This window comes from Podarcis pityusensis (assembly GCF_964106645.2).
Source record: "Podarcis pityusensis genome assembly, chromosome: 3".
NCBI lineage: Eukaryota > Metazoa > Chordata > Lepidosauria > Squamata > Lacertidae > Podarcis > Podarcis pityusensis.
The window spans coordinates 42,824,940-42,837,625 of record NC_138026.1 but is presented as its reverse complement, the minus strand read 5'-3'; the positions used below and the strand labels follow the sequence as shown (position 1 = coordinate 42,837,625).

Here is a 12,686-nt window from a genome sequence, read left to right as displayed (position 1 = left end):
TATTAAGAGCAGGAATAATTTCACTCGTCCAAAATCACGTAAATGTTCTCATGCATATAATTGCTAAAAAGCATGTATGTATCCTTTCCAAGCTTTTACAGGATACTTTACAGTTTACAAAGTCTCTGAAGAGGGCATAAGTTTGACAGGGAATGTTGGTGTTTACAAACTTCGCCAACAAATCCAGTGACAGCAAACTTCATATGCCATCTGACTGTGCAACTGTTATTCCTAAATTGATTTGGCAGGTCTACATACCACAATGTATGTATGTTGCATGTATGATAATGTATGTTACAGACTTTGCATTTTTGTAGCTATCCTTGGAGCTGCGTGTTGGGAAATTCAGGGCAGATAAAAGAAAAGACACTTCTTTACTCAGTGCATAGTTAAAACTGTGGAACTCTCTGCCATAGTAGGCAGTGATAGCCCCAAACTGGGATGGGTTTAAAAAAGGATTAGACAGATTCATGGAGGAGAGGGCTATTAAAGGCTACTAGCCATGATGGCTGTGGTCTCCCTCCACTGTTGGAGGCAGCAATGCTTCTGAATACCAGTTGCTGGAAACACAGGAGTGGGCACAAATCCTGCTTGCTGTTTCCCATAGGCATCTGATCAGCCATTATGAGAACAGGATGCTGGATTAGAGGGGCCATTGGCCTGATCCAGCAGGCTCCTCTTCTTCCTCTCTGTTACTTCATGAATCCTGAAGGTGGTTGTGATCCACTGCTTTTTGCCCACTGTCCTTTTTCATTATTGACTTTGTTGCCAAATGGCTTGCTCTAAAGTTTAAAAGGATGATGTTTGTCTTGACCCTTGCTGTGGGATTTTGTGTGTTGAAAGCATCTTCAAGCACATACTCTTTTTAGATGTAATAGATGCAAGCAGTGGTGCTCTACCTTCAATAGCTAACAAGACAGATAAAATGGAAGCATTTGAATCGGGAGTTCTGATTATTTAAAATGGCTGTTTAAAATTAATTGGAATAAATAGATATGTTTACTCAGATATAAATATATATAGAAATGTAAGTAATATAATTACAACCAGTTAATTACTGTTTTGTGAACTGCCTAGGTATTTTTTCTGGAAATGAAATGCGGTATATACTTTTAATCACAATACTGTATTAAATGTACTTCGAGAAACAATAACCAGAAAAATAGTTTAGCTTTTCTAAATAGTAAAGGTGAGCCATATATTTCTGGAATAAGTGCTGACAAAAACCCAAACAGCATTATTCCACTAGCAGGTTGATATTATCAGCAGCACATTGAGTTGTATTCCCAACGAAGTTATAATCTTTGAAATCTCCAGACATAAGTCAATACTAACTTAAATCCATTCATTTTATTGGGTCTGCTCATTGTGTCTTTGCTGGATACAACTCATTTTGGACACACATTATCCCAGGAATATACACGTGTGTGTGTGTGTGTGTGTGTGTGTGTGTGTGTTTGAGGAAAGGTCTTAGCACATCATGTTAGATAGCTTTCCTCTGACAAATAGTTAACTAGTAATTACACTTGTTCATCTTGCCAAAGGCAAACCATTGTGGGCTAATGCAGCAGATTTAAAATACAGTTTACTAAAAATGGGGAGCAGGGAGAGACTATTAGGAGAATTTCCTTAATGTGACAATTATATAGAGTGGGTTCATTACCATTAGAAAAGTCCCCTTTGCTGCATTGTTCTTTAAAGCTAGCAGACATTATTTACTGGTGGAAAAATGTGTTCCTTGTAGAATAGTCCATCCACATCATCCCTTTAGCATATGAAGTAGAAAAGCTGTAGATACATAGTGACTTCTGAAATGAGTTTTAGAGCTAGTTTATGGAAAGGTTGTCCAGATGGAGAACTCTCCAGTTAATCAGTGGGAGCCTACTTCAGACTCTCCTTTAGCAATCAGCTTGATCTCCCCCAAGGCAGTTTTACTCCATGAAAGTACCAGGCTGTTTCTTAATACATGATAGGGCTGCCAAATGCCTATTATTTGTCATTTCCTGCATTTGCAGGGGAAAAGTGCAGTATTGAGGAAAACTGGGTATTTTGCCTAAGATGCAGACGTTGAAAGTAGCTAGTATTCACTGTTCCTCCTGCCAGTTTTTTGCTCTCTTGGCGTATCAGTAAGATACTGAAATATGCACTTTTGCCAGGTGCTGTTCTATGGGGAATGTCCTCTGAACTGCCTTGATCTTCAGTGAATATATGTCTGTGGACTCTCATAGGCTCAGTAAGGTATTGCCAGGACCCCAGGGTTTGACCACAAGAACTCCTGTTCAGCATTACAATAACTTGTATGCCCTGTGGACCATAGAGTGTCCTGAGTTACAGTCCTGTAGGCTGAGGCTTGTCATAGGTTTGGAGACTTTCTGAATCTACCCTGCAGAAATGGGTGGGCAGCACTGAGCCTTGCTATGGCATTTCAGTCAAGCTTAGTTGGGAAGATTCCTTGCATTCTTTCTTCATTTTGCAGCAGGGCTGTCATTTTGTCATCGTAAGGAATGCACTCTTGTGTTTGAGGCTCTTTCTGAATACTTAATTATATGCTTACTTAACCTGAGCAGAATATTGATTAAATTTTATGGTGAACTATGGTGATATCTTGTTGGGGATCATAATGATTGGGGTTGCAGAAATGAAGCATTTAACGTGCTGAAATAATTCCCTGACAATTTCTGCTTTGTTGCAGCATTGAAGCAGCTGTGGCTATTTTTGCCCAAGCCAGACCACCTGGTATTTATAAAGGTGATTATTTGAAAGAACTCTTCCGTCGATATGGCGATGGAGTGGAGGCGCCGACCCCTCCCCCTTTGCCAGAGTGGTGCTTTGATGAAGATGAAGAAGAGGATGAGGATGATAACTGCAAACCAAGGACCCCTGAATCAGAAGCTGGGTCATCAACTTCATTTTCAGGCAAAAGAAGAAAAGAACACTTAAAGCTGGTAATGTTGTCCCAAGAGAGCTTAGCTGTATTTGAAATTAGCTAAAACAAACTTACTCTCTTGTGCTGATCAGAGTCTGATACACTCCTTTGGAACTGCAGAGATTTAGGAACCTGTTTTTGTGTTATTTGCTATACTAGGACAACAGAGTTGCTCCTGAAATGTAAAAAGTAGAAGACTCTGCATAGAGTGCAAACAGAATGGGCTGGGAAAATGGACAAACAAGATGTTTGGGTTGCAGACACCAATGTTTTGGATTTAGCCACATATTCTTCTTTTAGGCAGCTTCTAAAATGCATGGCGATGGTGGTGGGATGAGTTCTAATGTTGACAGAAGGAAAGTTAAGTACCTCTGGGCGAATGCAAGACTTTCAGATCCCAGCGTGTCAGGGGTCGGGAGGAGTGAAGGCAGCAAGTGTGATAAAATTCTGGAAAGCAGGCAAAAGGGCTTTGAAATTGTTCCTTTTCTGCTTTGGTTGGTAGTCCTGTGTTTCCATCCTACTGTTCAATGCTTCCTTTTCACTTCCTTTTCACCAACCACCAGAACTTCATTCAAAAGGCCCTGAATTCCATAATAAACCAATACAAACATTGATAGCTATTTATATCTAGTATCCTATGCAATTTCCTTAGGGTAGAAGTAGTTGCTTAATTTTGAAATGCTCTGGAATCTAAAAATTTTGCTACAGAATGAGCACTCTATTTTTGTGTTGGATAACTCTGGGGTGTAAGGGAAGAATAGTTCCAGTACAAGGAACCTGGATACAGAAGATGATGGAAACCCTTTTTGTTTTCTAAATTTGGGGTATAAAAGTTTAGAATTGTGTTTCTCTAGGGAGTTAGAGTCATATAAATTCATAACTGGTAACTTAATGGCTTTTCTGTGAATAATTTTTCTTTCAATGAGTAGAGCCGTGGGACTTTTAATTAGTGGATGAAAATTCACAACTGTGATGCTTTTCAGCTAGCCGCAAAATTGAAATTCTGAATGCTTAAATTAGTAAACAGATTGTACGTAACCTTATCTATTTTAGTTGACATGGCAAGCAGTTATGTGAACTTTTAAAAATAGATTTCTGTGACTAATGGTTTAGCTAAACACAAACTTTCTTTGCATGATGTGATTGCAGCAAATGGTCTGTGTTTTGGTATTTGATTGGATAGGGTTTCACATTCTATATATTTTATCTGCTTGTTTTGCCATTCTTGGCATATTTGAAAATAATAGTGAGGTTTATAATCTTAAACATCTGACTTTTGGCCAGCTGGTGAAGCAGCAGGTACAGATGATGTTGAGGACTGTGTGCCTGTTACCTCCCTTGCTGCTTTCCTTTTCCTTACTGCAGGGCCATCGGTTCTGAATGGCTACTAAGAGGTGGGGCTTAGCAGTGGTTCATACTCAGCGGAAGGAGTTTTTTAACACCCAGAATTTTGAAAGTGATGCTATACTACAGATGTGTGCATTAAATTTCTTTTAATTTTCAAGTTTCTCTGGCATAGGGCAAACCTCCATAAGCATAACTAGAATGGTTGTGGCAATGGTAGTTTCCCTCCGTTATCCCTTCTTCAGGAAAGTGTGATCTGCCATCAACGCATTAGGCTGCATCCTCTTTTATTCAAACTAAATTCTCATCTGTTAATTCAAAACCACAGTAGAGAAAGAGATGCAGCTCCATGACTGTCCCTCGTTTTATCACCTAGTCATTTGAAAAAAAACCATAAAGCTAAATTGTGCGAATAAGCATATTAATAATTGAAGCAGAATTCAAAGATGAAGTGATTCGAGGGAGTAGAATAGTTTGGTTAATATGCATATTCATATAATTCAGTTTTACAGCTTTGGATGCACTCTGTTTGTCAAGGAGTGTAGGGAAGAAGAATTCTATTGAAAGCTTTAGCTTTGCCAGTAGCTGAATAGAGGAGGAGGCAGCACTGTATCTGACTGAACTATAGGAAGGCAGAACTATGAGGAGAAGAGCTTGTCAGGTATCCTTTAGCCTTTTGGTTGTTGAGGTCACTAAAAAGCTACCATTAGCCGAATGTAAGAGTGGGGAACCTTTTTCTTGCTAAGGGGCCGCATTCCCTCAGGTGTAATGTTTTAGGCACTGCATGCCAGTGGTGGGCAGAGCCACGGTTGGCAGTGGGCAAGGCCAGATCCATTCAGCACTGTTCATCACTCATACCTCTTGCACATACATGCCTCACCCCATCTGTTTGTCTGTTCACACACACATATACCTCTCATGTTCACACACATACCTCTCTCACACAGAGAAGAGTTTATCCTTCTGTCCATTCACAGACACTTATCCAATCCAAACATCTGTTCACACACCCATCCCCCGCTTAATTGAAAGCAGGCAGGTGACTGGGGGAGCAATAGAGCCATCTCTCTGAAAATGACAAACAGCCGAGAAGAAGGCGGTTGGCCAGTTGGAAATGTGCTATGGGCAGCATTTAAAATTTGCCAGGCACATTTTACACCTGGCTACTGGCCACTTAGGACCAAGCGAAGATGCCTGGGTGCCAGGATAGCACCTGATATCTCCGCTATCGGGAGGTGCATGCCTTGAGATCATTGGACCTTGCCTGTTTTCACGCACTAGCAACACATTCTGTAGAAATCTGTCAGTTATATTTTACCTGCACAATCAGAATGAATTTCAGGAACCAAAAAGTCATATTGAAAAACATGACTTTCAAGCCGTCCGGCCCCCAAATGTCAACTATTTTGGTGACTGTAACCCTGGGTTAAGGAGCCATTTGGCGCCTAACTTATATATCTGAGTTTCCAAGACTGGCAATGGGTCAGGTTTGACCCAAAGTAAGAAGGAGGTTCAACAGTTCCCCCCCCCCCCCACATAGCCTAAAGATTAAGGGCTATCTGAACAAATTAATAGTCTGATAAATTTTGAACTTCACAAGATGTACAGAGAAAATATTTATTGGTCATTTCCTGTATCTAGCAGCCAGCTACAGGGAAGCTTTTCCATTGCTTCCCTAGACTTTCAGCACTGGTTGGGTTGGTCAGTTCTCAAGAGTTGTTAATACATGATAACGAAACTGTAGCAGCTTCGCTGGCTGATGTTTGAATTCTGTAAGGGTAAAATAGTTGAATTCTGATTGTAAAACACACTTCTGTGTGCTAGTTGATTACAGACAAATTAGGCTTAGAATACTTTTTTCGCAGTTCAATCCCTATGAAAGCAAAAACTGAGAAGCATGTTTGTCTAATGTGAAATCTTGTGTGTTTTGAAGCTTAACTGTGCATAGCGTAGCTGAGCTTGCAGATGTAGAGATAAGAGAAGATAGCGTGGCTTTTGGAGTGTGCAAAATATGGGTATCTTTGGTTGAAAAGGTCTTTTCCTGTTCTGAACTTCCTTTGTACAAACAGTTTTATAAGATAGGCATGGCAGAATAAATAGTATACATTTGTTCAGAAAGGTCACATGAAGCATGATGTGGTTTCTGAGCAGCGTCAGAAAGAAAATCAATTTTAGATATCGCCCGGGTCCTGTGCTTGCTTTCCTGGTATGGATTTGTTGTGCTTTTTTTTTTTTTTTTAAGGAGATGCAGGGCGGGTGAAAGCCTTCAGATAGGTGCTTGTGAGGTGCTCCAGCCCACTCACAATGGTACACTTGGTGATGCCCTGCTTGGATCAGGGACACCTGGGTCCATATGATCTGCACAGCCATGGAGCTCAGTGGGTGACCTTGAGTAAATTGCTGTTGGGCTACAGTAGTGGCTTTTCGTGAAAAAAACACCAAGGTGCACCCTATGGTACACCTTGAGCTGCCTTGAGGAAGGGCACAGTAAAAATGACACACACACACACACACACACACACACACACACAGGGCACTGCTTCAGGGGAACCTAGTTGGTTTGTTATCCTTGTTAAGCAAAGCATAATATGAAGATATATTGATTTTGCTATTAATCAGTTGGCATATTTAAAACAATTATGCAGAATCTACATCCAGAAGTTACCATATTTTTCCGTGTATAACACACACCCGGGTATAAGACGCCTCCTATTTTGGGGGACAGAATTAACTCACTCGCCTGACCAACGCTTCCTATTGCACGCGACAAAGAAGCTACCAGTTGTCTCACTGCTTGCAGACGGCAGCTGCAAATCACCCTCCATATCACCGCAGCAGCGGCCAGTTGACAAAAACCCTTGCCGCAGCAATAAATCACCCACACTACCGTTGCTGAAAGTCTCCTGCTCACGGCAGCAACCAATCCCTAGTCCCAACTCAGCACTATCCATGTATAAGACGAACTCAATTTTAAAACATTATTTTAACGTAAAAAACCCCTCGTCTTATACATGGAAAACTATGGTACTTCGGAATGTTTGGTAGAGATCAGAGGTTGAATCGAAGACAAACTTAGAGCAGACACATTGAAATCAATGGGGGTGACTAACTTTGGATTACATCATCCATGTAAACTTTAAAATTGCATCAGCAGAAACGTGGTGCTGGACAAAAAATGGCAATGTAATCTAAATTCTTAAATCTTACTTCAAATGTGAATTTGATCCCACTTAATGCTGAAATCTGGATAGCCATATCATCAGATTTTCAGGCTGTTGTTTGTTGTATTCTAACTGTTTTGTTCTGTGTGTTTATTTTTAGGGTGCTGTGTTCTTGGAAGGAATATCGGTTAAGCATGTAACCCAAGTAACAACTCAACCAAAGTTAGGAGAGATACAACGCAAATGCCAGCAGTTTTGTGGCTGGAAAGGGTATGGAAACACATATTTGGGGGAAAAAATAGTTTGTATACTGTAAACTAGAAATAGGTATGTCTGCTATACCTCTAACAATACTAGGTTTCTTAAAAAGATAAAAGTGAAATATTTCAGTACATGGCATCTTTAGATAATTGTTACCTCCTTTTTGAAGTGCTTAATTAAAAGATGCTGATTGCAAGATATGGAAATAGAAATCTTCATCTAAACTTTCACTGAATTGAAATGGTATCAGAAGTTGCATGAAAAAAACTACCACAGATACCAATTGGGAACCACTGTTTTAGGGTGATGTTAGTCATACTCAGAGTAGAACCATTGAAATCAATGGACTGGTGGGTGTACACTGAGTTTGACTTAGTTGGGTATCGCCTTTTGAGCATGTACAGTGGTGCCTCGCAAGACGAAATTAATCTGTTCCGCGAGTCTCTTCGTCTTGCGGTTTTTTCGTCTTGCGAAGCACGGCTATTAGCGGCTTAGCGGCTATTAACGGCTTAGCGGCTTTAAGAAAAAGGAAACACACTCGCAAGAACTCGCAAGACGTTTCGTCTTACGAAGCAAGCCCATAGGGAAATTCGTCTTGTGGAACGACTCAAAAAACGGAAAACTCTTTCGTCTAGCGAGTTTTCCGTCTTGCGAGGCATTCGTCTTGCGGGGCACCACTGTACCAATTTTACGACCTCATTAATATTTTTGAATTTGCTTCAGAAACTCACAAGACCCTTTCAAAAGCTGTTGTCCCAGATGGCGGAGCCCAGTATCCAATTGCTCTGAAAGATTTAATGGGTGGATGTTAGCTACAGCTAGTATACTAAAATCCTAAAGCAGCCATTTTGGCCACAAGACGGAAACATTTTGCAAGCACTTCCATCTTCCAAAAAAAGTGATTCCTGTTTGAAAGCCACTATTGCAGGAAAGCTGATTGCCAAGAAAGGCTGATTGTAGAGTGATGCTGCAAGATATTAATAAGGATTCTTTCCCCAAACTTTAGAACTGGATTCCCCGGGGCACAACCTGTTTCTATGGATGAGCAAAATATTAAACTCTTAGAGCAGAAGCCATACAAAGTAAGCTGGAAAGCAGATGGAACTCGGTGAGTTGAAATTTCTTTATAAATTAGTGTTCCAAACACAAATTATGAATTGTTCTGACATGCCACCTTTTTGATATGTGTGATGCATGTCCTTGTGTGTGATTTTTTTTAAAAATGGGGTGTGCTTTTTTTGATGCACAGCCTTACATCTTAGTGAATTAGAAAGCATTGTTAATAATTGTTACTGCTGCTAAAACTTCATTAGGATGACTTTCAGCTTGCTCATTCTGCAGGAGACCCAACCCAACTGATCTTCCCATAGTTTTAACTTGTTGTTTTAACTGATTTTGCAATGTTTTGCAGTATATATATTCATCATACATATTATGTATAAGAGTTTATAACTGATTGAACAAACGCCTACCAAATGAGAAGCAGAAAGAAATACTAGCAAACTTGTAATTAAAAAAGCTATTTTAATTTATATGCTTTGGCTTTTGTTGGGATTCTTTAATGGTACTTATAGTTTGTGCAAGGAGACAGTATACTGTTTGCTTAGACTTGCTTATACAGGGTGAGTCTTTTAAAAGAGGCTGCGTGGAACAAGTGTACTCTGTATCCACGGGGCCTCTTTTAAAGGACTCACCCTGTACATTAAAAAACTCTGTGCATACCCTCCCACCGGCTCTCAGTTCTATTCTTGTGCTGACCTTGGGTGTTAACTACTTAAATCTTTACAATACTGTAATGAATTATGGGTTTCTTCCACTCTCCTGCTGTGTTACACTGAGGAAGACGTGGTCTTCTTCAAAACTCTGTTGCCTTGTTTTTACCTGCTGCATTTGCCATATGTCCCTGTCATTTGTTATTGCCTACTCTATATACCCAAAGTTTGCTCTTTCAGACAGTCAGCATTGCCTCCTAGGCTGGGTTTCGTTTGACTTTGGGTACCATCTAATGTACAATTTTTCTATTAGAAAGGTTAAGAAATGTATGTACGTACGCTAGTTTATTTGAGAGTTTCTAGAGTATGAAAATACATAGCCATGCAACAGCACAACAAGTGTGCTCTCTTTTTTTGCCACTCTTAAGCCACAAATAGACTTGCTGGACCACCTGGTAGTCATGTGAGCTTTCTCTGAATTTGTTCTTAGTAAATAATGATTTTTAACTAGATCTTGTTGGCTGGAGTTGTTGGTTATTGGGTGATAGTTAAGTCACCTTTGGTTACTGTGCGCTCCTACCAAGACTTTCATCCATGTTCCTAAAAACTAGAAGCTTTGCATATGCCGGGTGATGGGGGAAAACTGAGACTGCATTTTCTGACAAGGTGAATTGATTGCTGCCATGCAGACTTCCTGTTTACCACTGAATATGGTTATTGGCCCACAATATTTTTGGTAGTCTTAAAGACCACATACATCATTGTGGTTTTTAAGACTACCAAAAACAAAGGACCAGTTTTTCTGGCCAGCTCATGTTAATGCCACTTACTAGTATAGTCAGAGAAGAACCAAGTACACCAGGACTTAAAGATTCTATACTTTTGTATTCACAACGACGCTAGAAAACAGTGCACACCATCCATCTCCCCATTATTCCTCATGGTAATATGGAGAACTGGAAAGTGAAATGCAGTAGCACACATTGACATCCTGCATTATTTTTTGGCATGTAATATCTACTCATGGCTAGCTCCTGGAGTTACTACGTATTGTCTTCTCTGTTACTGGGAAAAACTTACCTGGCTTTGATGATCAGCTTTCATTTCTGCTACACCTGTCTCAAAACACCATGCACAACTTTTCACCTTGAGCAAAGATGCTAAACTGTGGAATCCCTTCTTAATAATTCTATAGGCTGTGTGTCTGCTTTGTTTACACATTTCTAATAATAATGATGATGATGATGATGATGATGACAAAAAGCCCAGCACACCAAAGCACACACAGAATAGTACTTTGACTTACAGATCTATTTCCGTCCCTACTGGGTTTGAAGATTTGTAGTAGTAGTCACAAACGTTAATCTAGAAACATCGTCCTGAAACAAGTAAGATTAAGGGTGGTACACAAATGTTTTAAATTAATAAATAAATATCAGGGATGTGGGACTTGTGCCTTCACACATACTGGAAATCTTTGAGTTGGAGAAGGCAATTCCTTTATAACTATGAATATATTCATTCTTGCAGAATACATGCTGCACTTAACTAAAATATACAAATATGCTTTAATCACACTGTGCTTACATATTTATGTTAAATTCATCTGCTTATATCCTCTTGTTTTCTGGCACGGAGCTCAGGGGAAAAGAACTTACTCTGATACAATTTCAATGTCTGAACAATTTAGGTTTTAAAACTTTGCCTCTAAACGTTCCATGAAATGAATTGTATAATGAATTTACTGAAATAGATTTTTATTAAGCTGCTGCTGTCTCTGAAATGTTTTTATGGTAATATATTCATGAGAAAGAGATCTAAAAGGCAAACTAATTTTTTTCTATTACACAAATTATTCTTGTGGTCCTGATATGGGGTATAATATTATAGGTTAGGAGTAGCTAAGGGAAGTATGGTTTTACAAATGTACCCAATTTGGAAGGATGAGGTTATTGAAATTGAAATTGTATGAATAAGATAATTATCACAATATGGTGAGGCGGGTTCTATACTTGCTGCTGCGATTGGCTTTTGTAATGAAAAGTATAATTAGGCCAGGTGGTTAATGGTTCGCTTCAATCCCTAGATACGTATCTCATTAATAACGTTTGTAGCAGATGTTTGTTCTAATGAGTGGAGGTGAATGCTCAGACTGGAATAGTGTGGGGAGGTAATGAGACACCCATCTTTGGGAGACTCAAACAACTACTGAGAATATTACAAAAGGTTTTGAGTTGTTTATGAAATAGATAGCAATAGTGAAAAATGCAGTTCTAAATTTTATGATTAGAAAATTTGTTAGCCAATAAAAACTGTTAACTGATGGTTTTTTTTAGGCAAATGCGATAATTTTGTTTTTGAGATAACACATGTAATTTTTTGAAATGATTCTGAGAGATAGATGAGTATTCTTTAGGTTGAGGGAATTGTTTTCAATAAAACATTCAACATAAACTGTTATGGGAAATGGCTATTATATTTTAATAACCAGTGCATGCTAGCTGCCATGTAAAAAACAGCATTATTCAAAAATTGTTCTGAATGTGACTAGGCAACCTCAGTCTGTCTTTCCTTACAGCCACAGTTTGAAACCAATTGTTCAAATCAAATCTTTTCAACTTTTGTGTATTCATTTTGTATATAAACACTTAAATAGGAAATCACATTGCTTGCACAGTTTTGCCAAACACATAGAATTTTCATAGATTAGTAAACTCAGTGAATAAGGTAGTATTTGTTTCTTGGAATAAAATGAATACTGGAGCACGTTAGGTAAGAGAAGTCTTTTCTTATCCATGCTGTTGATGAAATTTGGTTTCTGTAGATTCATATTGTAACTGCATCCCTGAGGGTGCAGTGCTTCTGTGTGGCTTGGAAGGTAACTGGTTATAATATTTTAACGAAGGTGGTGATTGCAAGGTAGCACAAAGCAGATTGGTAATAGGGTATGGCAGATCAGGCAGAACTGTAGAAATACCAGGCAGTTCCTATTTCTGGCATCCCTGACAATACTGCCTGTGCATGTTAGACTGTGTGTGTATGTTTAGTAATAAATCCCCTTAAAATCCCCTTTAAAATCTTAAGTCCCTTACAGAGAAGGAAAGATAAGGCAAACTCACATTCTTACGGACACAATACAAAACTTGGAAAGGCATGGGGAGGAAAGAGGAAAGCAAGCAGATTTAAGCAAGACTTCTTAAGATTATGCAATCCGAGTGGTATCATCTGATCTGAACCAGTGAGCTTCCCTGCTTTTAAGTACACTTACAGGACTCTTTGACA

General features: G+C 39.2%; 1 protein-coding gene across 3 annotated transcripts in view; it reads left to right on the top strand.

Moving 5' to 3' along the window:
• The window catches only part of RNGTT (RNA guanylyltransferase and 5'-phosphatase), a 114,986-nt gene that overhangs the window by 12,500 nt on the left and 89,800 nt on the right, over positions 1–12,686 (top strand). For all 3 annotated transcript variants that reach the window (XM_080999889.1, XM_080999890.1, XM_080999888.1), the window contains exons 6-8: positions 2,693–2,945; positions 7,592–7,701; positions 8,699–8,800. In XM_080999889.1, the coding sequence (XP_080856015.1) occupies positions 2,693–2,945; positions 7,592–7,701; positions 8,699–8,800 (465 nt within the window). The remainder of the gene's footprint in view (positions 1–2,692; positions 2,946–7,591; positions 7,702–8,698; positions 8,801–12,686) is intronic.